This window comes from Blennius ocellaris (genome assembly GCF_963422515.1).
Source record: "Blennius ocellaris genome assembly, chromosome: 2".
Taxonomy (NCBI): domain Eukaryota; kingdom Metazoa; phylum Chordata; class Actinopteri; order Blenniiformes; family Blenniidae; genus Blennius; species Blennius ocellaris.
In genome coordinates, this window is record NC_137651.1 from 26,891,725 (window position 1) to 26,917,406 (window position 25,682).

General features: G+C 41.1%; 1 protein-coding gene across 3 annotated transcripts in view; it reads right to left on the reverse strand.

The window, feature by feature from the left end:
* Nucleotides 1–25,682, reverse strand: part of plch1 (phospholipase C, eta 1) — a gene marked incomplete at its 5' end in the record, with an annotated part of 61,216 nt that overhangs the window by 28,659 nt on the left and 6,875 nt on the right. For 2 of the 3 annotated variants that reach the window (XM_080507893.1, XM_080507894.1), the window contains 4 exons: nt 254–424; nt 5,417–5,546; nt 6,120–6,363; nt 9,936–10,082. In XM_080507893.1, coding sequence (XP_080364019.1) covers nt 254–424; nt 5,417–5,546; nt 6,120–6,363; nt 9,936–10,082 — 692 coding nt within the window. Of the gene's footprint in view, nt 1–253; nt 425–5,416; nt 5,547–6,119; nt 6,364–9,935; nt 10,083–19,055; nt 19,243–25,682 lie in introns of those variants that run through there. The other variant, XM_080507892.1, reaches the window with a different exon arrangement.

A 25,682-nucleotide genomic window follows, 5' to 3' on the forward strand; every position in this document is an offset into this window, starting at 1 on the left:
CGAGGGCTCCCGTGACACAAACACATTTCAGGTGTGATAAATCGGCGGAGCAGATTCCTCCAGGCAGACGGCCGACGCGGCGCGGCTTCAAATGTTCGACTGACGACAGGGCGAGGGAAACACAATCCACCTCTGTTCTGGGGCTGGACCTCAAATTTAAGAGGCCGATTGCGGAGGAGCCGGTTCGGCACCCCATCGCAGAGATGTGTCAGCCAGAGGATTTGATCGGATCCGACCCGACGCCGGCGCTCACCTTCTGCTCGTTGCGCAGGAAGTTGGCCAGCTCGTCCACGGTCAGGTGGTCCTTCCTGTCGCTGTACGCCATCATCAGCAGGAACAGATCCCGCCTCATGGACATCATCTTGTAGAAGACGGAGAACTCCTCGTACGTCAGCGTGCCCTGCCGGTCGTCCGTGTCGGCCTCCTGTGGGAAAGTTTCACGTTTGGCTTGGAGTTTGCAGATTTAACAAACTCTCATCTGCATCTCCCATCAAATGAAAAATATATGTAAAGAAATATGGCGATTAATCAAGTAAATTATCATTTGGCTGAATGGACGCAGAAATTAAAGTGTTCAGGAGTTGCTGGGAAGTGGGAAGTTCCCATGTAGCAACCCTGCTGTATTACAGTTAACTGAGCCAGACTGAATTCAACTGGCCGTTTGCAGCGACAAACCCAAATCTAACAATTAACAAATAACACCAACCAGATAAACATACTTCCATCCTCACATCAGATTACAGGAGTATCGTCATTCATTGTTTTCATTTTTGTTTAAACTTGGTGAAAATTTTGGCTGTTGCCCCAATTTTGAAGTGGTAATTTCCCAGTTTATAACTTTCCACATTTCCAGCTGTAGAAAGGCACCATGAGAGGAGGTGGTTTGCCACATCTTAAGCACATTTCTCTGTGTACATTATTTATACCAGTTACACATTATGGGCAGATTGACTGACGTTTGTTTTTAAATTACTTCATTTACCCCAAACTTCAAAAAGTGATGGTTTTAATTTCTTTTTAAATAAAGATGGACTCGATTGGATTAGATATCTTGGAGCAAACGGTTACAATGTTTTCAGGCTATTTAATTAAATTTAAATAATTACATTTATTGCCATAATATGTGAACACATTGCAATGAGGTTAGGGTTAGGGTTTTTTATTTATTAGTGTACCTGATCACATAGTGTACCTACTGTATGTACTTTCTGTAAAATGGTGTAGATAATTTAACCCTGACATGCATCAGCATGTCAGGGTTAAAAATAAAAGTCATCAATGTAGTCAGTCATCACATCATTGTGTAATTTTTAAGAAATATCAACTCCAAAGCTTTGAGAATTTTATATTTAAAGGTTACACAAACTGGACTACTACAGTATATCACCAGTAATCCGAGAAACCTCCACCTTTGTCACTTTTAAAAAACAGTACAAGATATGACCGATTAACAACCGAACTTATTAGGACAATCATGCACTTTAAAATATATATTAAAAAACGAAAAAATAACAGGCTCTTCATCCATGTCAGACTACTGAGTAAGCGCTTTACGGTAGGTTTTTAGGAAGAATTATTTTATCAACCTTGTCTTTGTTTTTACCATATTGTTTTTATATGTTTTTATTATATGTCTGTAACCTTGCATGGTTTTATGTGGGACATTGGATGGAAATTAGCATTGTGCTAAAGCTTGTTCATTAATGTGGACGGTCCCGTCCAAATAAACAAATAAATGAAATGAAATGAAATAAATGAAGAAATCCATCCCTTGTAATTGAGAATAAAAGGAGTGAGTGTAGTGTAAGTACATCAAGTATGTCAAGAGCAAACTATATATTGTCATTAAAAAAATTTACTGAAACTCATGTATAGGATTTTGTTACAACTGATACATCAAATATACACGAGTTAACTTTTATTGTTATATGTATATAACCCTGCTTGTACTCTTTGGCCAGTGTGATGAACCAGTCAAATCATGGAGAGATGTTGGTACCAGGATGAACATATTCAAAGCAAGGTTTCACTAACCCAGCTGCAAACCGCCCAATTATCTTCTCCGTCATCCACCTCCCTCCACCCTTAATCCACATGACACAAACACATTACCTCCACCAACTATCTTCTCCTTCCTAACGTCAGAATCCCACCAAAAGATCGACCCAGCAGGCCTCACCGCTCATCTTCTCTTTCCCACCAGGCTCTGTGCGCTCGCCGGGATCTGGCGCCTCGTATTACCTGAACCTCACGGGGGGGGGGGGCTCGACTCCACACCAAATCTAATAATACCAGCTAATGCCTCCATCACACAGCCATAATGAGCTCGCTGTCGGCACCGGGGGCTCGATCGCAGGCAGAATCTACACACAACCAGCAGGATGAACCGCCGTGATGGACTTGAAATGCCTGGACAGAAAACAAACGTGCTGCGGGTGTTTTAAACAGGTGAACAAGCGGTGTGGAGGGGAAATCTGCCACCTGCCCGTTTTAAATGGAAAAATAAAGGATAGATTGGAAGAAATAAGTTTGTTTTTGTCTCATCTAAACCAAAGGAATGAGCTGTAAAATGACAGCTGAGCCGATTATGAAGGAAAGAAATGTAGAAATGCATTGTGCCAACTGAGAGTTAACGAGAAGATGAAGGTTGTTGTTATCATGTCAGCGAAGTTAAAAACAAGCAAGCCGTGTTCTGAAATACAAATTTACCATGAAAAACCCGGCTCAGACCCCAACATCTTCAATAACCTTCGTCCCATCTCTAAACTATCATTTCTTTGTAAGATTCTGGGGGAAAAAAAAAAAACGTCCTCACAACAGCACTAAACACCTCTCATTAAACTCACTAACAACCTTTGGTAGCAGCTGACTCTGGTCTATTCTCCCTCCTCCTCCTCCTCCTCCTCCTCCTGCTCCTCCACCTCGATCTGAGTGCTGCGTTTGACCCAATCTCCCGTTCCACCCTGCTTCACAGATTGAAAACCGTTGGATTATCACACACGCCTCTTGACTGGTTCACATCATACCTCTCTGGCCGCTCGTTTGTTCAATTAAAATTCTACAAGTCTCAGCCCCCTCCTCCCCTCCGGTGTCCCCCAGGGCTCCAACCTGGGCCCCATCCTCTTTATCTACCTCTTTCCCCATGGCCACATTTTCCAAAGGTATAATATTCACGTTCACTGTGATGCGGATGACGCCCAGCTCGACCCACCCTCTAAAACTGTCTACAGCAGTGCTTCTCAAATGGTGGGGCGAGCCCCCCCTGGGGGGGCGTGGTGGGGTGTCAGGCAGGCGCAACTTTCAGTATTAGTGTCTTTATTCATGCTTGAACGATAAAAAAAAGGGCCTCCAGCTCATTTTATTAATTTATTTTGATAATCAGGCGATTGTATGCAGAATGCTGGTGCCAGCAAATCATACAGTGGTTTATACAGATAAATAAATAAATATTATCAGGTTCTCAATGGTAGTACAATTCGGGGGGGGGGGGGGGGGGGGGGGCTTGAAAAAATTTTGGTCCTCTAGGGGGGGCATGACAGAAAATAATTGAGAACCACTGGTCTACAGCAACCCGCGGCTCTGGAGCCGCATGTGGCTCTTTCGTCCCTCCTTGAGCCTCTGTCCCACTGCAGTTCATCCCGGAGCGGGGTGGTATGGGAGGTAGGGCAAAGCGCACCCAGAGCGTTGCGCAGTCCCGCTACAAAGAGTGGTAAAATGTAGGCGGGTCGTGAACGACGCAGCGATGTAACGTCATTACGCAACAATAATGGCATGAAGAACGTAGAATTGCGGCTGCAGGTCATGACAGCGGCTCAACTGGTATCTGAAGCCGGGAGCTTCCTGTACCTTTCACAGTAAAACTGCTGCGCTGTGGAGCGCCGACAATTCCAGGAGGTTAATTTCGGACTTGTTGAGAGTGACGGCAAATAATAGTGAATTACACAACAACTACAGGACATTGAAAGCCACACCGCTCACACTCATGGTTCTAAAAATACCAGATCTCCCACATGTATCTTCCATTTTAATAATGTGTAGCGATAAAGGAGCTGAGAGCTGCAATGCATTATGGGAGTTTCTGTTTGTCGTGTTTTAAATGTAATTATTGGGGGTTATGTTAGGTTTGTAGTGTTGGTAATGGTTGTGTTGTGTTTTTGTTGCTTCGTTCATGTAGTTCAGTGAAGAAGGTTTTGTGTGTAGTGTCGTCCTGGCATGGTCTGCATGGGGGACTGTCAAAATAAAATGTGTGTGGCTCTTTGGGTGTTGTGTTCAGTAGGAAACTGGACCAAATGGCTCTTTGAGCATCAAAGGTTGCTGACCCCTGGTCGACAGGAAATGAAATCCTGGTTCTCCCTCAACTTCCTCAGACAAAACAGAAACCCCTCCCTGTCACCCAGCAGCACCGCCACACTAGTCTCAAGTCTTTTCATAAACTCCAGCTGGTCCAAAACATACCTGATAGTACTACCCCCACTATCAAACAGTACCGTTTTTTCTTTAAATCAGTACAGTGTTTTTAATCAGCATCACGTTGCCATTAAGACAGCCGTTCACTGCCAATCACCATTAGTGGAGCAGACTATAGTTTGTGAACGACTGAAAAAGTTTAAGTGACGTTTTGAACACATTATTGATCCACGGCCGTCTCTCACGTTAGAAAAGCCGGCAGAAACAAGCAGATATGGTCTGTGGCTTTGTGATATTACTCAGTGTGACGGCTGTTTTAAAAAATTTAAGTCATCCTCGACTTTTCCTCTCTCACAAACCAAGTATTTCTTGCGCATTCATTTCAGTCGCACACAAGCTTCAGAATCTAAAATGCAGCGGCGGACGTCAGTGATCTGAAGTAATGTGACGCCTTGAACAGAAAACTAAAATTGCTTCCCCACAATAACATACATTTTTGCCTTTCGGGGCTGAATTTTGAACAAATGTATATCCAGACGTGTTTGATATCTTAAATGTAATGAAGAATGGTACAATAAAATTCCTTAAGCATGAACTGCAGTGGAAAGGAATGGATCACCTTAGTGATGAATAAATCAAGTGTAGAGTGAATAATTTCCCATGTAAAACATGGTGTTTTTTCACATTGAGTTAGTCTCTTGGAGAAGTGCAGTGAGAAGATAAGTTTAATAACCTTACTTTGCAATTCAGTCTAATGTGCCATAATCCAGGTATTTTCTAAAAATAAAATCTCTGTGACCTTGAGTTTTGTCATCCTTTCATGCGCATATTCTTTGACAAATTTGAAGGAAAGGAATAAATGTAAGATCTCAGTGACCTTGACGTTAAATCTGAATGAACCCGCAGGCACCCAATGATACCAGTCAGTGTCTTTTATGTTTTGGTGTCTTCCAATAGCGAAGCACACGCTTCGTCTGTCCGAAGTAAAGGTCAAAGTTCGTCTTCTGACCTGAAACATCTGCTTGACCTTCCTGCGAGGCAGATTGACGTTCAGCTTGTGAAGAAGCTGGTAGATCTCGTCGATGTTCAGAAGACCGTCTCCGTTCTTGTCGGCCTCCTCGAACGTCTGCTTCATCCACGTTTCGCAACCCATTAAGGAAAGTTTAGAGCGCGGGGAGTCAAACACGTGACTCTTTGGTCAACACTGACCCTCATTTAATTGAGGGGCCACACACAATTTCCCCTTGAGTGGACCAGACCGGTAAAAATAGACCCATAACAACCTTTAAATTTAAAGTTTAAAGTTTTGCTTTGTTGTGTCACAGAGTATACAAGTGTGAAAATATTTAATTACCAATCAAATTCAAACCTTCTGGTGAAAAAAATACAGTGAAATGTCCCAAAGAAATATACGTATACCTGTTAGCTCTATTCATGATTGTGAATTGTTCTTTTCCTGGTTTATATTCGTGACTGCTTTTTATCTCTGTAAGGTTTTATCTGCGTTTTATCGAGCGGAACATTGTCTCGTCTGTCTTGTTTCATATATCCGCTTGTCTGGTTCACTGTGTGTTTATTTGCCACGACGTGGCAAAAGCGTCACAGAAATCTGTAAAACAAGTCTACCCACAGGTACGAATAAAAGTAGCCTTGAAAAATGTTTTGTCCTGTCTTGAAAGTGTTTTTAGTCTTCAAGTTGTTTTAAAGGATATTGGTCATGCGTACGCTGCCGCTTGGCCAGCGAGTCCTCGTCGCTGATCCCGGCCATCAGGTAGCGGAGACCAGTAATCCAGGTCCGGGCCTCCTCTGCGTTGGACATGACCAGGTCTAGGGACTCCATGTGGTTCCCGTGGTACACCGTGAAACAGCAGGCCGGGTCGAAGCCGCCGTCTGCGTGGCGGTGGAAGATGTCCGACTGACCGCCCTCCGTCACCTTGTACAGCGAATCAATGGTGACTGACAGAATGGGGACAAGGGAGTGAAGGAAAACGGGCGATAATTAATAAGAGAAAGTGTAAAAAATAGACTTGGAGGAGTCATTTATAATTAATGTAGCACGATAACACTGCCTCCCAATTAAGATGATGATGTGATGCGCATTGGGATGACTAAACCACCATGTACGTCGTTTTATTGAGAGGAAAGCCTTTCGAGATGTCCCGTCTCGTTTCCATAGGAAGGCTTATATATGAGACACTGGAATCAAACAACAATACACAAACATTAAATAACTGTCACCATAGCTTGCTCAACCAATCCCACGGCCTCCAACGCCACAAAACAGGAGATAAAATCAATAGCAGCTGACTACAGCCAAAGGCAGGGAGGACGCCGGACGGGTCTCCAGTCCAGGACAAACACACAGTGACAGACAATCACACACTCACATTCACACCAAGGGGCAGTTGAGAGGTTTTTCAGGCGAAAGAGCGACACAATGACAGGGGGAACATTTAAAAACAACAAAAAAAAACCCACTTAATAATCATTAAATGGGGAAAAAAAGGCAGACTCTTGCTCTTAAAAAAAAAAAAACCTGCAGGAAACATTAAATATATATTTTTTTTTTTTTCTAAAAGCAGAAATAAGTAAACCATCTTTGACATTCAGTGATTTTTTTTCAAAATAGAGACACATTCACTGTTTGTTTTGACAGTAAGCATATGATTGTATGAATATGTATAAAATGACTGACAAAAGCCTATTTTGTACTTTTGATTGGGTAATAAATATTCAAATGGGTATAGCACTGCTCTTAAAAATTGAAAATGACCCATTAATAAATGGGTCATTTTCAGGGATGAGTCATTTTAAACACTTTGAGGAACAGATATATTTCATCCACACTACTAGAAGCACAAATCATGAAAAGAACTAATAACTAAGTCTCATGTGATGAGATCGATAGATCGATAGATAGATAGATAGATAGATAGATAGATAGATAGATAGATAGATAGATAGATAGATAGATAGATAGATAGATAGATATTTTCTCCCTTCATTAAGGGTAAGCTCCTCCCACAGGCTTCAGGGGGACGTGTGATCTAATGGGATTTGAGTTTAAACTCAGCCGTCTTTGATTTCATGTCTTTGTTGGAGAAGAGAAAGAGCCCGCTGAGCGCCGTGAGCCGTTATCAATCCTCACATATGCGGCGTCACTTCAACTCTCTGTGAGATACTTGAATATGCGGTTCACCGCATCTTGTTCAATTAAAACAGTTAATGAATGAGCCACCGATGCATCGTGTCGTTTGTTCCTCGCAATGATGTTTCCTCTGCTCTGTTTCATTAAACCAAAAAAATAACCCCAAAAATGCGTTTAATTAATTGGTCCATTAAAGCATTCGCAACGTGATTATTTCTATTGGCATTAATTGGCGTATTAGGATCCCGAAAATATTTGGTTGTAATCTATTCTTGCCCCATTACAGTCAGTCCTCACATCCCCTTACATAATCTGATCCCTGCAATACTGTCATGATTGAAACTAACAATACGGCAGCCTTGTTTTGATCCTGCCATGACAGACAGCACGCACGCACGCACGCACGCACGCACGCACGCACGCACGCACACACACACACACACACACACACACACACACACACACACACACACAGATTCAGAGAAAGAACTGGGCAGCTGTTGTGTGTTTCTCTCGCTCATGTCAATGAAGAGGATCTAAGAGGCTTATCTAATGCTCACAGTCCACACACACGCATGAAGAAACACACACACACACACACACACACACACACACACACACACACACAGACAGCCAAACACAGCGTTCCTCATACACATGTAATGACAGGTCCATAAACAGATGTATGCGCCTGTGGGAAGGTACTTAAAACCGGAAAATAACAACAGAGATTTGAGGGGGCATGAAATATATAATGTTAATCCCTTCAGAGCCAGAACAGAGTGCTGAACTCATATTTAAAAATAAAAATGAAAAACAAAAACTTCTCCCAGTTCCAGGAACAACACGATTGTTGACACAACACAAAGAGAAAAATAGCAGCGTGTGTTTAATCATGATAAATTCAGCAATAAAAACATAAACAGTATTTTAAAATGATGTAAGATAAAGGAATACGTCGACTTTACGGTTATAAAGATCCTGCTTATATACTCTGGGACAGTTAACCTCTGAGCTATGGAAAAAGAGCACAAGCAAAAATAAAACTGAATCATCAGACACTTATGAGAGCAGATTATTAAATGATAGCAAGGCAAGTGAACTGGATTGAAGTTATTTTGACTTCTCGGTTAAAAACAGTCTTTCACATGAGATTTGAAACATCGAGTATTCAGTTATTGCCGTAATATACTTGGATACACGTCAAACTGGATTATAGTAAACCTTTACAACAACATTCTGAACCTGTTCAACCTGTGTTTGATTCTAATTTAGACATCTTGCATATTTATATATTTACAAAACCATTACTGTCAACCTTTCTCTCATTGGACCAAAATCAAGACCTTAGCGGGAAAATGTTTTTTGTTTATTTGTTTGTTATTGGTTTTTGGTCTTATTATTGAATCAAACATCAAGTTTGCCTTCTCAAAAACGACTGTCATTGGTTCAAGCAGCTTATATTGATCCATCGTTTCTCTGTAGCAGTGGCCTCTAATGGACACACACATTTTACAAAGGACTTAACGGTCAGCAAAACATTAACCTTAAAATCTATAATTCATGTTGTTTTTATATTCAAAATAAAAAGCCTAAATGATGCAATCGACTGCTCAGTGTTTTGAAACAGTGACAACAATGTTAAAGCCGAATCCACTGAAGGTTTACAGGTATAACAAAGACACAAAATATAAATCGCACACTATAGAATAGAATACAATAGAATAGAAATACATCAGTAATCCCCGAGGGAAATTCCTTATATGGTTCACAATATTTGAAAATTGTTGTTTTTGTGTTGGTGGATGGTGTAAATCAGGTCAGCCTTGAGCACAGGTACAGAATTATCCCTTAAATGTGCATTAAATGTTGTTTTCATTAACTGAAAACCCTATAATCAGCAGATTGAGGTCAAACAGTTGTGTTGTAATCTGAAAAAGTATTTGATGATGGGAAAATCGACCAAACTCCAACCTGCACCGGCTTTACTTTACAAACAAGCTTGCACCATGAGATGATCTATTGAGTCAGAATAAATATTTGAATAATTATTAAACAGCTGACAGCTTTGCTGGCACCCAGTATGAGATATCTTAGCTTCTCTGGGCACCCTCTAACCCAGTGCCGGGACAACAGACCCTCCCCCTCTACTAATTAAGTATAATTTGCCCATTTGAGCCAATCTAGAACACTGCAACTACCAAGCAATGAGAATTAAATGGATTAAAAACATGCAAAGGAGAGACCGGAGCTAATAAGTCTCCGCAAGACTGAGATATCCGGGGGGGCAAAATGAGGACGACGTGTGATTGACTTCTTTTTGGCTCGGTGTATGTCCAGATGTTCGAGTTCGTGTTCGCGTGCGAGCATCCGTACTCACTCTTGGCCTTCTCGCTCTTGCGTGAGGGCTTCCAGCGGATGCAGGAGCGATGCTCATCCAGGTAGAAGAGCCTCACCAGCCCTTTGGATCCGGCCTTCAGCTTCACCATCTGCGTCCCGGACTGCATTACACTCATGCATCGCTCCACTGCGGACGGAGAAACACATGCACAAAAAACACCCGGGTCAGCGGGGCACAATGTCATAGCACAAGAGAAACAGGTGTACGGCTTCATTTGCAGCCTCTCAGGAAGAGGGAAGGTAAAGAGTTGCTCAGTCAGCAGAGGATGTGGGTCTGAGTCCAAACAGCAACAGAGATGTCACTGTGTGAGCGGACAGGGCCGTCTTTCTGCTGCCCACCGACCCCATCCTGAGAGCGACTCAGAGAAGGAAGAGAAAGAGACACCCCACAGAGGGAGAGTCTTCCTCGGGGCCTGCAGGGTGTCTGCATACTGCAGATAATTTAACCTGTACGCGTCCAGTCCATCAATCTTCAATCGTGATTTATCCAAACTGGAGTCGCAAAGTGCTGGAGAGCGTTCCGGCTGGCTCTGGGCGAAGCCAGGGCACAAGGAATTAGTAAAATGCCTCAATCAGAGGGCATCATTTCACATATTTTACATCTGGTATCATTAATGAAAGTGGCTTTTATTTTATTTTTAGATAAAACTAATTCTTTTTTTTTTTTCATTTTTGAACATGTTTGGGGTTTTCTAAAGTTGTACATAATACACAACAACAAAGGGAAAACTTTGGCGCTGTCCAAAAGAATCTTGCATTGAAACTTTATGATGCTGCTATTCTTGTTGGTCCGTATGAAAATGAGTCGTTTCTGGCCACAACCACATGCACTCACATTCACACCTACAGTTGATTCAGAGTCACTAATTAACCCCGAAAGTACGCTTTGGTCAAAAGTGTGGCTGAAACCAGAGTACCGTACCCGGAAGACAAAATGCAGTCAAGAAGACAGGCAGGTACACAGTCGTACAAACTTCTATCCTTTTGTCTCGTTTTGTTTTACATTGGAACTGGAGTGGAGTCAATCTGAGTGAAATTACCGCTTTTGTAGAAGAAGTGTTTCAACTGCTGGCTGTTTTAAATACGGTGGCATTTAAAACTGTCTCTGCCCATCAGCCTCAAAAGAGCCCACCCACAGACTGATTGCAAACCTGAGCTTTTTGCTCAGAGCAAAGGCTGGTGGCAGTTAACCGCCTGTCCCTGCAGCACATTGTTACGCCACAGTATGTCAATGTGTACTGACATATATGTATATATACACTTGCGCGGGGGGGAGCAAATTCTGGCTGCTTTCTATAGGAAAGGCTCCAGTTAAAACACTTTGAATGAACAGAAGTAAAGGGGGAGGGAAAAAATAATGATAGTGTTGTGAACACGAGAAGAGAGGGACTGATTTGATGGAAGTGACTTCATCTGGAAAGGATGAAAGACGAAACTGGAGACTCTTTACTTTGCGTGACAACTGGTGGCAGAGATACAGACAGCAACGACGGCAGAGAGATGGGAGATTTCCCTCCTCATTAGTGAAATGGATGCACGCATGTCTCCATCTCTGTGAGCGCAAGGATAAGTGTATGTGTGGCTTTTATTTGTGCATTGTAAGGTTTATATTAACATAAGCCAGTAGAAGCATATGCCCTGTATATCATAGCAAATAAAGAGCTTAAAAGCAAAACACAAAATACACAGATAAAGAAGTTAAGCATGGCCATAAGACTCTCTTTTCCCACAAACGTTATTCATCTTGCATGTCCATGTTATTAAAGTGCTGGAGCTGTTCCCAGCCAACAGCAGGCAAAAGACAAGGTCCATCACAGGAATGAAACAGGGTTTTCTATGAGGAATAATAAGCTTCATGGATCTGATTCAGGCAGATTTTAAGTTTGATTTGGGGTGAAGTTTGTCCCCAAAATGTTTTCGAGTATTCACTTACAGTAGCGTCTAGTCCAGGGGTCTGCAACCTTCATGACCAAAACCAGCCGTTTTTGTCATTTTCCACCAGATCAAATTCATCTGGTGCCGAAAAACACTTCAAATTATTCTATCGCAGATCTTAAAGTTCCATATATATAGTTTCGATATATGTACATAAAACCTAGTCCTGTGTTGCATTCATGGAGTTGTAGTTGCGGATGGTAAATATTTCATTACTACATTTCACCCGTTTTTGGGGGGGATTTTAGAGGCTTCAACATTATTTTTCAGCATTTTATTTAGACGGGTTTGACAGGTTTGCTCAAAATAGCCAAATCGGTAAAATGTTGCCCCCCCCCCCCATTATTAAGCTTCTTTTCTTCTAGAAATAATGGTCATTTTCGGCTCTTGAGGCAGTTATTGTTCCACATTACTTGTTGTTTTAGGAAATGTTCATGTTTTTTCAAAGCCCTTTTGAGCCACAAGTTAAATGATCTTTTGTGTGCATAAAATTGTTTTTAAAGAAAAAACTAAGAAAACTAGATAAAATGTTAATTTATGTATAATTTTGTGAACGATTCAGGCAGCCTGAAGAAGAAAAAGAGCCCCATGTGGTTCCAGGGCCACAGGTTGCATATTAAAAAAAAATTATACTCCAGTTTGTCCATAAGGACAATGAACTACAAAAATTAAAAATCTAAAGTTAAAACTGTCATGAGGAATGTGTCATTTTTTATTATTCCTCTTGGTGGCTCTTCAAAATCCTGTTATTTCCATATTTGAAAAAAAAACCAAGACATTCCCCCACAAGTGACAACAGCAATTGTTTGCCATCATTTGGCTGATTACACATTTGGTAAGCACCATGGAGAAAGATGCACCACAGCACTTTCTGACACTGATATGATGCAAAAACTGAGCCACCCTGTCAGTTTAACAGCTTTGTTGCTTCAGCTCTAATGACTTCAGGTTTCCTCTTCCTTGAACCCATCCCATCGTAGTTAACTCGAACTGCACCTGTTGGCCAGTTACTCCCCAGAACCCACACTGATAACCTGTCATGTCATCCTCCTTTATTATGCTGCTTCTCATCCATTTAATTTACGTCTTTGCTTTAATGCATTTCCTTCCTGCATTTGTTTGTACAGCACTGTGAATGGCCTCGTGTCTGAATGGTGCTCTATAAATACATTTGCCTTGCCTGTGAACCGATGAACTCAGGCCCACGTCTCTAGCCTTTTGACCACTCTCCCTTTACGCAACACATTCCCCAACCACTTACCCTGATACTGTCAACAAGCAAGACTCTGCATGTGTGGTTGTGCATAATGTATAATGTGTACTCCATGAATACAACAGGAAGGAGTGCACGACTGGTTGGGTTTTTATTATTGTTGTTCTTAAGCGTATAAAGTGTATTAGAGTAATATAAAAGGTACAATACAGTTTGCAATTTACATTTCGTAGTTTATCGTATCTTTAGACCTCAAACCTCAACTTCAAATTTTAAATCCCCACAAAACATTTCGTTCCTCAAACGGTCGGTCAGCTCTGAGATGTTTGACCCGACAAGGTTCTTCCACACACACACATCAATTTTCATGCCTTTCACAGGGACGTATGCAGTCATTTACACTCGTTTTCAGCAAACTTAACTGTAACTAGCATTTCACTAACCTTTAATATAACCTTAACCTAAACCTCACCTCAAACTAATTTTAAAACATGTACTCATCTAAAAATTAGGACTTTTCTTATGAGGAGCCAATATTTATCTTCAAAAGTCTCTATGATGTATCTGGAGAGATGTATTTCCCCACAACAGTAATAAACACATATCCATACATATCCACAACAATGTCTGAGCCAAACATCAATTTCATTGTATTGTAATTGCATGTGGTGAACTCTTTATTAGGAATAAAGTTTTATTTCAAAATCAAACTTTATTCCTAATAAAGTCCTCAATTTATCATTGATGATAAATTTAAGTGGAAGTCACACATAGCTTACGTAAGAAATAAAATTTGTAAAAACATTGCAGTTTTGAGTAAAGTAAAGTTTATGTTGAATTATAAGGCAATGAGAATCCTATATTGCTCCTTTATTTTGCCATACTTAATGTATGGTTTGGAGGTATGGGGAAATTGTTATGTTACAAATTTAATGCCCTTATTTATTTTACAAAAAAGGGCTATAAGAATAATTAATGGAGTTGCTCCAAGGGAACATACTACAGAACTGTTTCTGAGGTCAGGACTACTCAAATTGAAGGACTTGGTTTCTTTACAAACTTTATTAGTTGTTCACAAGGCAAAACACTGCCTGTTACCGCATGGACTGCAAGCGCTTTTTACAGTAAACAGTGAGACAAGCAGAAGAAATAATGACTTTAAACAACCTTTCGCAGGAAAAACCCTTAAACAAATGTGTGTTTCAGTATCTGGTGTGATACAGTGGAACTCTCTAGAAAATGATCTAAAATGTTGTTCAAATATTCTTCTATTTAAATATAAGTATAAACAGAGGACACTTAACTTGTACAGAGACGAATGTGAAAAACGTTAAAATTTACAACAATAATGATGATGATGACGGTGGTGATGTGGTGGTGCGGCGGTGGTGATGGGGGCGGTGGCGGGACTGTCTGGTTGTGTGGCGTGTACCTATGCATGCGTATGGGTGTGTGTGTATGGGTGCATACGGGTATGCTTACAGTATATGAAACAAAAGTATATTTAAAAAAAAAAAAAAAAGTAATAAAGAGGAAAAAAAACAATAATAATAAAATCATTAAAGATTCTTTAGTGCAGGGTAAGCAGGTGCTGGGCAGCTGTGGGAGGTCATACATCTGTCAACATCTGCCCACACAAACCTCGCTTTTTTAACACACAATACAGCATAGGGCTCATCACGAACATACACATCCTCCTCAGTATAGGGTAAGCAGGAGTGGGGGAATGTCTGGGGCGTAGCACCTCTGGACTTCTGCTAACTCCTGTCTCTTTTTTAAATACACCACCTATTTTAGGGCATCACACAGTCAATCACAAATGTAGGACAAGCAGGTGCTGGGCAGCTGTGAGAGGGTGAACATCTTTCGACAGATGCCCACTCAAACCTTGTTTTTTAATGCAATACACAGCATAGGGCTCATCACATATACATCCATACATCCTCTTCTTCTTTTTGTGTGTGTGCTGTGTGTGTGCCTGTGTGTGCCCGTGCATGCCTGCCTGTGTGCGTGTGTGGGTGTTCGTTGTGTGGTCTGGTGGCCTTGTCGTTGTTTCCATTGCCACTGTTGTCACCATTGCATCACTGTTGTTTTAGCAAACAATCATTAATAATAATAGTAATAATAATGATAAAAATAAAAAAATAAAAAGTTAAAATCGAAAGTTGATTACATCTGGTTTTTTGCGTGTGTGTGTGTATGTGTGTGTGTGTATTGTGTGTGTGTGTGTGTATGTGTGTGTATATGTGTGTAAATGTGTGTGTGTGTGTGTATGTGTGTATGTGTATGTATGTGTATATGTAATTGTTGTTTTTTTGTTGTTGCTGTTTTTTACATCGGTTAGGCCATCTAGTTTGTACGTTTTTCTTCCAAAAATGGGGTTGGAGTTTATAAGATTTTTTTTCTTCATCCAACTCCTGTTCTTCTTTTCATGGAATGTATTGTTTGTTTGTTTTTTGTTGGATTGTTGCTTTATTTTAGGTTGCATTACCTTGAAAAAAGAATAAATAAAATGAAAAAAATGAAAAAAAAAAAAAAATGTGCTTAAACAACACGAAGCAAAAGGATTTAATGTGCAATATCAGTGTTTATTTACAGTTTATTTAGGGGTAAAAAGAATATGTATATTTTGATATTCTGATATCCACCTATTGTGATAGCTCTCTATTGAATGAAAAAGAGTTGTGTCCATCATGAATTAGCTGGATTATCTCAAAAGCGTCCACTCAGGATATACAACATTCTGGTTTAATCAACGACAAAAGATAAGATGCAGCCATGTCTAAACACAGCAGCAAAAACCTTTAAACTGTACTTCCTCTCATTGTTAAAATGCAAAATACTATACTATAATATATGTGCACGTATACACACACACACACACACACACACACACTTACGATCTCCTAACACATTGCAGTGTTGGAGAAGTAAAAGAAATTGGAGCTAAAAGCTATTTTTAGTCAATCCCAGCCTTTCATTGGTAATGGCGGGAAAACTACTCTACTTTACTACTACTACTTTAAAGTGGCGTATATCAGTCAAGATTAGGTTTCGTCCCAGATTAATGGACTGCAAAGGTCGCCTCTTACAAAACGCCACGGTCTCATCGCTTGGAATTCATACAAAGTACAGCAGATTATCGACGTGGACATCTGATATGACAGATCAGCGAATCAAAGTGCATAAGTCTCGTGGAAAAATAAAAGCAGTCTTGGTATTACAATTCAAAGCAGTGCTCGATTAAAAAAAATACAACACATCAATACGTTCATGCTTTAGAGGGTTAATGGAGCTTTTTACCCCACAGATGCATCTTTATGCATCCATTTAATATTCAAGTTGAATTTTTGATTTGAACCACCATTCACAAAACATAATCAACTTCAGTGTCACAAAAATGTCCCAAACCAATGGCCTTATTGAACCCTAAGTCAGTGTGATGTAAGTCAATAAAATTAATCATTCATCTGTCTTGAAATCTACTTCATATGTAGATTTCCCTTGAATGCATCGCTCATATGAGATATTTGAGAATTTATCACATTGTATGAATTAACATAAACTCTGCTCATAATGCATGAGCCATCACTTTAAAGTGTTGGAAGAGCTCCTTTTGAGCTGTGCAAAATAATAAGACACTGAAGACACGACAATGTCGGGGAAAAGAATTAATCATGAAATAAAATAGGGCGTGTTGCATTATTTATGTCTGAAATCTGGCACTTCATTAGCAGTGGCGCGCAGGACACTGCCACATGTGGGTTTTCTGAAGCACCGATCGCATGCGCAGCCTCCGCGCCTGTGAATTGACATTTTCCACCGTTTCAAGCTGTGAAATCAATGAGTCAGGCGAGAGAAACTTTCAGAAACATCCCTCCAGCCTTTAGATATAGAACATTATAAATCAGGCCCAGAGCGAATAAATGCTCTTCACCATAACAGGAAAGTGTATGATCCATCGAGCTGCTATTCCCGCAGTGTACAAACATCTAAAAGTGTTTTTCAGCAACAAAAAATAAATAAAAAATAGGTTGGAAAAGAAACCCAGAAGGGACTTTATTTATTTATTTGTTTATTTTAATCAATACAACTCAGCTGTGCAGAAAGAGAGAACCGACATGTTTAAATTCATTAACCGTTTTCGTTGAAACAAAATCTAAAACAAACCTGTTTTCTTCCACATTTCTGATTCATTTTCACCGCCTTCCCTTCCATCCCCGCCATTTTCAACCTTTCCCCCCTCTTCATCATCGGCATGATGAAGAGAAACTTTAAACCTCATCGGACTGGATGCACACACGTGAGGAGCGGCGGAGAGAAAGAGTTCATATCTGCTCAGGAGGGAAGCGCCGGCTCGTAACCACAAAATGACAACCAATGTACGAAACTCTCAACGGTCATCAACCTTCAACACCTTGACATTTATCTCTTCCCTTCAAGCACTCAGACGACGCGAGCATGAAGCACATAAAAAAATCTACCATCCAGTGCAAATTTGCAATTTGTGGATGTACCCAGCAGACATATCGGGGAAATGGAAGCCGGTGTCTTTTGAACCACAGCTGGCATTAACGTGCACGTTATCCCAGATGGCAGCCTTTTTGGCTTTGGCGCCCGCGGCTTTGTGCGTCCTCGCACTGACGAGAAGGGATTTAAAATGACAGCCAAACATGGCAGATCCACCCAGGCGTGAAAACTGTGATTTGTTAGTTAGTTGTGTATCATTTAACAACGTACGACTCTCCAAATTTACCTTTGTTGTTTTATGTAGGAAATTGAAACTGAACTAGTGTAAAATAAATAAATAAATATATATATAAGAAAAACAAGAACTCATCCGCTCGGTCGGTGCAGACAGAGGCGCAGATCAAAGCTTTGCCTTGCCAAAGAGGCCGAGAAAATTCAAACATATTTTAATGGGGTGGGTGATGAAGACGCCTTTTTGATAACCTGATGAACAAAGCCGTTTCCTCTGATCCTCACGGTGAGACAAGCACAAAGCTCCCCGCATCTGACAAACTATTATCAACAAGTCAAACCTGCCTCATCAAGCAGGTTTGATTCATCAAGTTTAATCCAAACTGTCATGTTTAATCTCAATGTGACGCCACACGCAGCCTTCCCCTCAGTCCAATACACATCTGGGCAAATATTTGATATTCTGAAGATTTGGCCTGAAGGTGATGACTGGGATGGACAAGACCCCAGCGATTTATCGTAAGTTATTCATAACTACAAAAATTCATATTCACCAGCATCTGCCTGGTTCTTCATGCACTATTCATGTGACACGAGGTGCCACAACCTGACAGTCCCCGCCAGTTTGACCATTCATGAAACACAACACACGACAATTAAATCAAACATTAAAACAAAAACAAAAAAATCAGTTTAGAGATTGCATTTTTGCTTTTTTTTTTGTTTGTTTATTGTCTTAATGATCTGTTTTGTTTGTGAGCTCTGATCACCTGAAGGTTTTATCTTTTGGATGCAAATCAGCTGTGGTTGACCGCCCGTCCATGGGGCAAACGGAATGACATTTGCACGGAATCAGAGATAAACTACACAAATAGCAACGTGCACAAAGCGGTTAAAATCACTGCATATAATGCGCATAATGAGCACTGCTCATTAAGACGAGCCTTCAGCAGGTTCAAAGTTACGGCAGCAGAAAGTGAGCGGTCCGATCGTCCTGGGGATTTTCTGATACATAAACATAAGCTGCTGCTCTATTCCTGTGCTATGAATAGCAGCAGCGCACAACACCTTATATACATACTATGTGTTTGTCCACATACGAAAAAAGAACAGCCTGTGAAGAAGCGTAAACGTGAACACAAGACAATTGTATGTAGGCAAAGTCAAAGAGTCAGTAAAGAAAATGTTGACTCAAACTTGTAAGACACACACGTTGCTTTAATTGACACACACTCGATAAACACAACTTACCATACTGCGAGAGCCTGCATTTCTGTGGGACAGCCAACGTGCCACCAATGTGGTATATGTTGCGCGCCAGGAGGGTTGCTACGGTTAAGGCAGCAGACTTTTCGGCGGAACTGTAAATAAAGCTTGACTGCAGTCTGTGAGGAGACAGAGAAGTGGGCGCAAAAAACAAGGAGCAGATTCCATCCATTTCCTTGCCAGAAAGTCAAGACACCGGCGGGGAATCCACCTCTGATCCGTCCCAGTGTGCAAGAGAGCACTCGAGTGCACCTGTAGCTGAAAGCCTCCCCGCCAAAATAAAACGAAAGATAGAAAGAAGAGACCCTTGTGCTTTTCCTCACATCGGGCTTGACGGACACTCCAGTGCAACTCCTGACAGCGAGCCTCCGACACTACAAACAAGAAGAAAGCGCATCAAAATTCCCGCTGCTCATTTCCCTCTGTGCTGCGCTCTGATCTCTGGCGGCGCCTTCATCTGACAGCCTCGTCTTCTCTCTGGAAGCACACACAGGTCCACTTTTCTTTCGGTCACCCCCCCGCCTCCGCCCCGTCCTCATCCAGCTGCCACTGATCTGCAGCTGGGTCAATACGGCGGCCAACTCGCGACACGCAGGTTTTAGATTGTATTGTATTGTATTGTAGTTTGTGCAGTGATGATGAAGAGCCGGGGAGGAGGACAGAGAGGCAGATGTGTGTCTCCGCACACACCAGCTGGGTTCATTAAGGTCAACCAGTGGGAAGCCGGGATGAGAGTGATGACATAACGTTCATGAAAATGCACGGCAAAAAAGTAAGATTTAATGGGCTGACATGCAGTGTGTGTGTGTGTGTGTGTGTGTGTGTGTGTGTGTGTGTGTGTGTGTGTGTGTGTGTGTGTGCATGCGTGCACCTTGTAGGGAAAAGTCAGAGACAGCACATCTGTCCATCTTTCATTAAAGTGTGTTTACTATATTATACAAGCTTTCCCCTCCGGGGGGAAAAGTCCTTTTTGCATAAGTTTCACATCCAGAATTTCCATGTCTTTTAACAAGGCAATCAGGAGAAACCCCACCTGTCAGAAAAGCGAAGGATGCGCTTATCTGATGTTTGCATCATAATAATGAAGGAGCAGGATGAGCAGCAGCAGAAAATAAATAAAGGGCAGATTTGCTAAAGCTTGGATATGCTTATTTAATGGGTTTTTTTTTTTCTTCTTTCATCTAAACTGGAGCAGTTTTTTCCCCTGAAATTGAGATGTTACACAGCAGCTCTTCACCCAGAACACCTCTCAAGGCACAAGTACTTTCAGCTGTTCAGAATGGCTGCACTCACTGTCCTAAACAATTAGGTTTAGGACACTTTGAGGAAATAACTGCACTCAAAGACCAAAAAAAAAAAAAAAAAGAAGAAGCCCACTCGGACGTGTTCGCTGTTCGGAGATAAAAGCTCACTCTGGCCATTGACGTAGTCAAAAATGAATTAAACCTTGCTCAAACCTTATTTACTTTGACATTTCTGTCTTTATTGATAGCAGTTATTTTCTATTCTATATCGTGGTAATGCAAATGCATTATAAACCATACAAAGAGTGCAGCAAACGGTAAATGGATTGTGCATATGACCACTTATACTGTCCCAATGCTGTGCGATCAATCACATTCACACACCCGTGGAGAAGGCAGCCAATTAATCACATGGACAAAAGCCAACACCTCGCAACTGAGGCCCCGTCCACACGAGCCAAAACGATCTTCGTTTTCCCCGGCGTTCTCAAAAAGAAATTTCATCCACACGTCACTATGAACTCAACACGAGGCTTAAGGGAATGTAGTACATATGCCAGGCCTTTAGGGGCGCTGCGACTCACCAAATATCTCGTGTTGACGGCCCCTCAAAGCCAAACTTGCGCTGCCACCTGAGACACAGCGGCTAAAAGTCCCCACTCAGCCCACAGTAAGGATTAAGAATGTCCACTTCTTCTCGCCTCACATGAAAGCAGTTCTTCAAGCAGCCCTCCGATCATAAATATTGAATAATCCCACCACCTCAAGCTACCAACAAAGAGCAGTGTTAATACCCCCCCCTCCAAAAAAACAAAAACGAAAAAAAAAAAAACTATTACAAGGTAGTGATGTAACGTTCAAATTTGTGGATAAACTTCTCTTTGATGAGAAGGGATCTCAAAAGGGATGCGAGTCTCCTGCCGGTTTGGTTTTCAATTTGTAGTAAAATGAGATGGGAGGTGCAGACGGCCGAGGTAAAACCCTGTGGAATTCATTGGAAATTGTTTGTGAAAGCTTTGTGAACAAGAAATACGAAACTAAACTTAACTCTTTCATGGCCAGTAATTGATCTTGGGAGGGAAATAAATATTCCATCATTTAAATTGTGTTAATATATCCAGTCCAGACAAAATAGACACAATCAAAAAGCAATCTATGTGCACTATAAGGATCCTGGAAAGGATCAAATTGACCAAAATACACATTTCACAGATTTAAATGGGTTGCCACAGCTTTAAAAAAAAAAAAAAGTGACTGTAATTGGACACATGGAGTATAAATTCTAAATTGAGAGTATGTAATTTCTATATATTAATATGTACAGTGCATATTAACAAATATAGGATCACTGTTATTGTATGTTTTATTTTATATCAAGTTGAAAGCATCAATCAGATGCACTGACTATGATTATTAGATGCTTAGAGCACGAAACAGAACCGGAATCATCGTACAGTCATCCTGTAGCGGCTCTGGTCCAGTTGGTCCAGTGGTCCGCTCTCAATCAGGAGGTTGCAGGTTCAATTCCACATCTTTCCATTCCACTTGTCCAACTTTCCTTAAGCAAGACAAACGAGCCCCGATTTTGCTCCCAATGGCTGGTTTGACCGCCTCGCATGGCAGCCGCATACAGCGGTCTCAAGAGTTTAACTCAGGGATTAATAAAGTATTTCTCAGTGGATTTTGATCGTCTTAAAATTCATGAATTTTATATTCACAAAAACAATCCTTTTAGAGCGGTTTTTCTTGGAAATGTCATTGTGCAAACTGCCTTTGACTTGATTAATGCCATTATTATTCTGTTGTTCATTTTCCGACAAATATCAAGGGACTTAAAAAAAAAACAATCAAGCCACAATCAAGCATTGGATCCACAATCCAAGCAACTTTCAGGTTAGATGATCGGACAGTGAGATTTTTCGTAGTTTTCAATACTGATGCAGTGGAATAAATCAAAGACAATCAACCTTTGAACCATGTCTCATATAATCCCATTGCATCTTCTTCTTACATACAGTGCATGCTTGAATTTGAGGGGTGTGTCATCCAGTCCCCGTCCCTCGCCACGGTTCCTCTCGGGATGCTCAACAGCTTATGAAATTAAATTAGTCGGGCGCACAACTCTGTGACGGATGATGACTTCTAGATAAATGTGTTGGGAAATCAGGCTGCACCATGGTGGGATGAGCGCCACGAGCACATTTGTGAGAGAACTGCACTGATGCCACGGTCAAATCCTAATGTTATAAGATCGCCAACAGAGTGACTAATGTGGTATTTGCTCAAGCACTGTAATGATGCATTATGAACAAACAATGGAATGGCATTGCATTGATGTATTCTGTCCAGATTCTTGCTTTTGTTCAGGCTGATGGAGGCCTGAAGCGTAAGCCTTGCGCAAGTTAAACGGAGAGCAGGTATGCAGCCCTGATACGTCGTCAGTCAGGACTAAAGCAGATGTTCACATTTGGACCTGTGGGACCGCTGGAGTCTATAATCCACCTGACGCGACACTGAAAGGAAAGACAGAGGAAACACGCTTGCACCCAGCGATAACAAGCAGAGAGCAAAGAGGCAGCAGCACAAAGCCACCATGGAATAACATGTTTGTCTTGTTTATAAAAAAAAAAAAAACACAGCAGACAGATAATACATGCAAATAAATAGCCTATACTCTGCCAAAAACAGAAAACACATCCTCACACTGAAATGACAAAATTGCTTGACTTTCACTTATTCCAAACAATCCTATAGAACAATATGTGGTCAATCCTTTTGTTGTACACCGAGGGTCGATTTGTCCACACGTGGCTTGTTTCACTGGGATTTCCTTAATTTAATTTCAAGACTCACCGAAAAGAACAGTAAGCGCTTGGGGAAGCTTGTTAGAAAAGCAGCCTCAGTGCTGAGAAAGTGTGGAGGATGGCATAAGGGTGAGATTAAACGCTATCGTGGACAGTGCTGACCATCGTCTGCATTGTCCTCTGGTGGCACAAAGAAGCAGGTCCAGCAGGAATCATGTCAATGCACTGTGGGACTGAGAGGCAACTCTTAGCTACCTCTGCTGCCTCGCTCATTTTCATATTTGAGTCATTTATTTAATGTATTACTGAATCCCTTGTTTTCATTACATCTTAAAGACTTATCTAGCTTTACGGTAATGCTGCCATGATGCAACAGAATTTTAAGTATTTTCTACTCCACTGTTCTACTTTTCGTCAATGGCTGGGACAAGTTGCTGGATGTTGGGAGAAACTGCAAAATGCTGTCATATATGTCCATCCAGAGCATCCCTACATGATCTGATGGCCATGCAAGAACTGGGATGTTTTCAGCTTAAAGGAATTGTGTCCAGATCATTCCAACATGGAGCCGTGCATTATCATGCTGCAACATGAGGTGATGGTCGTGGATGAAAGGCAGAACAGCCCTCGAGATCTCCTCAATCATCTCTGTGTATTCAAAATGCTGTCATTAAAATGCTCCATAACATGCGCCTGCCCATACCGTAACCCCACCGCCACCATGGACCACTCCATCCACAACGCTGACATCAGCAAACTGCTCACACACACGGTCATGCAAAACGATTGTCGTCCAGGTGGCTGGTCTCAGACCAGCTTGGAGGCGGAGACGCTGGATGTGGAGGTCCTGGGCAGCTGTGGTCACACACGGTCTGAGGCCGGTTGGATGTACCGCCAAATTCTCTGGAACGTCTTTGGAGACGGCTTATGGTCGAGAAATGACCATTCAAGTCACAAGCAACACCTCTAAAATGTCCGAACTGGTATCCTTTAGTCAACCCGATTCTTTATTACTCTTCAAAGAGTGAGGATTGATAAATAAGTGTTTGTGTTTTAAAAAAATTTTATTGTTAATGAATACGCCTCAAAATTGTTATTGGACTTTATTGTGATTTGCCTTCAAATCTGCATTTGATCTTTTAAATTTTGTTTTTGGAAATCTGCACTGACTCACTTTAACTATTGTATTCTGTCACATCAGTTTTAAGTTTTCACTGTAATCTGATGATGTGATGTGTGCTGCAGACCTCTTGGTGAGGTCACCCTTGTAAAAGAAATCTTGATCTCAATGGGTTTTATTTTGCTGGTTAAATAAATGTCATAAGACAGGAAAAACATTAAGTTCACTTTTCGTCAATTATATTTTTCATGTAAAAAAAAAAAGGAAGTATTTCAAACAAATATTGCTAATCAATACATCATGCAAAAAGTGGCCTTTTATAAGTAGATCTAGTAGAATATTTTTTTATCAGTGAAAGCTTGTAACATCTATGGCATTGTGCTGGGTGATGAAACTGCACATTTTTACATGTCCTTCCTTTTATTGTGGCGAGCCTGTAAGACACACCTGTGCAGTAATCCTGCTGTCTTGATAAGCCACACCTGTGAGGTGGATGGATCATCTCAGCAGAGGAGAAGTGCTAATTAACACACAATTTGGCCATGCTTAGGCGTACCTTGGTTTTTGAAAAATCGGACCTGTAGGGGGCGGTGTAACGAGAAGCATAAAGCTCCGCTAGCCAATCAGAGTCTTGGAAAAAACACGAAACAGTTCGTTTGTTTGAACTGACACACAAGCGGAGCTCCTCCGAAATATGACGTAAGAATATAAAATAAACAAAGCACAAGAACAACATTTTTTATCACAGCCTTCAAAATGTAAACACCGCTCGCAGACAGATGAACACAATGAGACTTTCATCGCATATTTTGATGTAAATCTCCGTCTCCCCCCTTTTGATGCAAACAGACTTTTTCTCAATCTCCACTGTGGCAATCATCTTTGTGGTGACTCATATCTGCATTTACGTGTAAATACAAGGCCCGACTGCAGAGAAACACCACTGTTTTTGTAAATAACGGTGTACGTGTAAACTCAGACAAAGTTGTGAAGAGTATTTGAGACAAAGAGAGCTTTTGTGCACAAAGAAAAAGTCTTAGATCTTTCAGCTCGTGAAAAGTGGCAAACAAAACAAAAGTGTTGCAATTGTTTGGTGTATTATATTTAACAGAAATACAGCATTGAGCTCTCCAATCTGAAAATAAAACTAACTTATCATGACATTAAGTTACAAAACCTGAACTTCTGGTTCAATAATAATAATAATCCTAATTTTTTTCTTTATTTGCTTTTAAAGTACACAGCACAGCAACTATGATCATACATACATGCTAAATGTCACTAATATGGTTTCTTACATAAAGCACCTGTCCAAACTGGCAAAGAGAACTCTACTACATGAATAATGCAAATGGTCTGCACTCACGCCGGAGTAATTGCCACAATGCTTTGCAATCAGGAGAGAATTATGGCCGAGGGAAATGTCAACGCTTGTGCCAAAAGG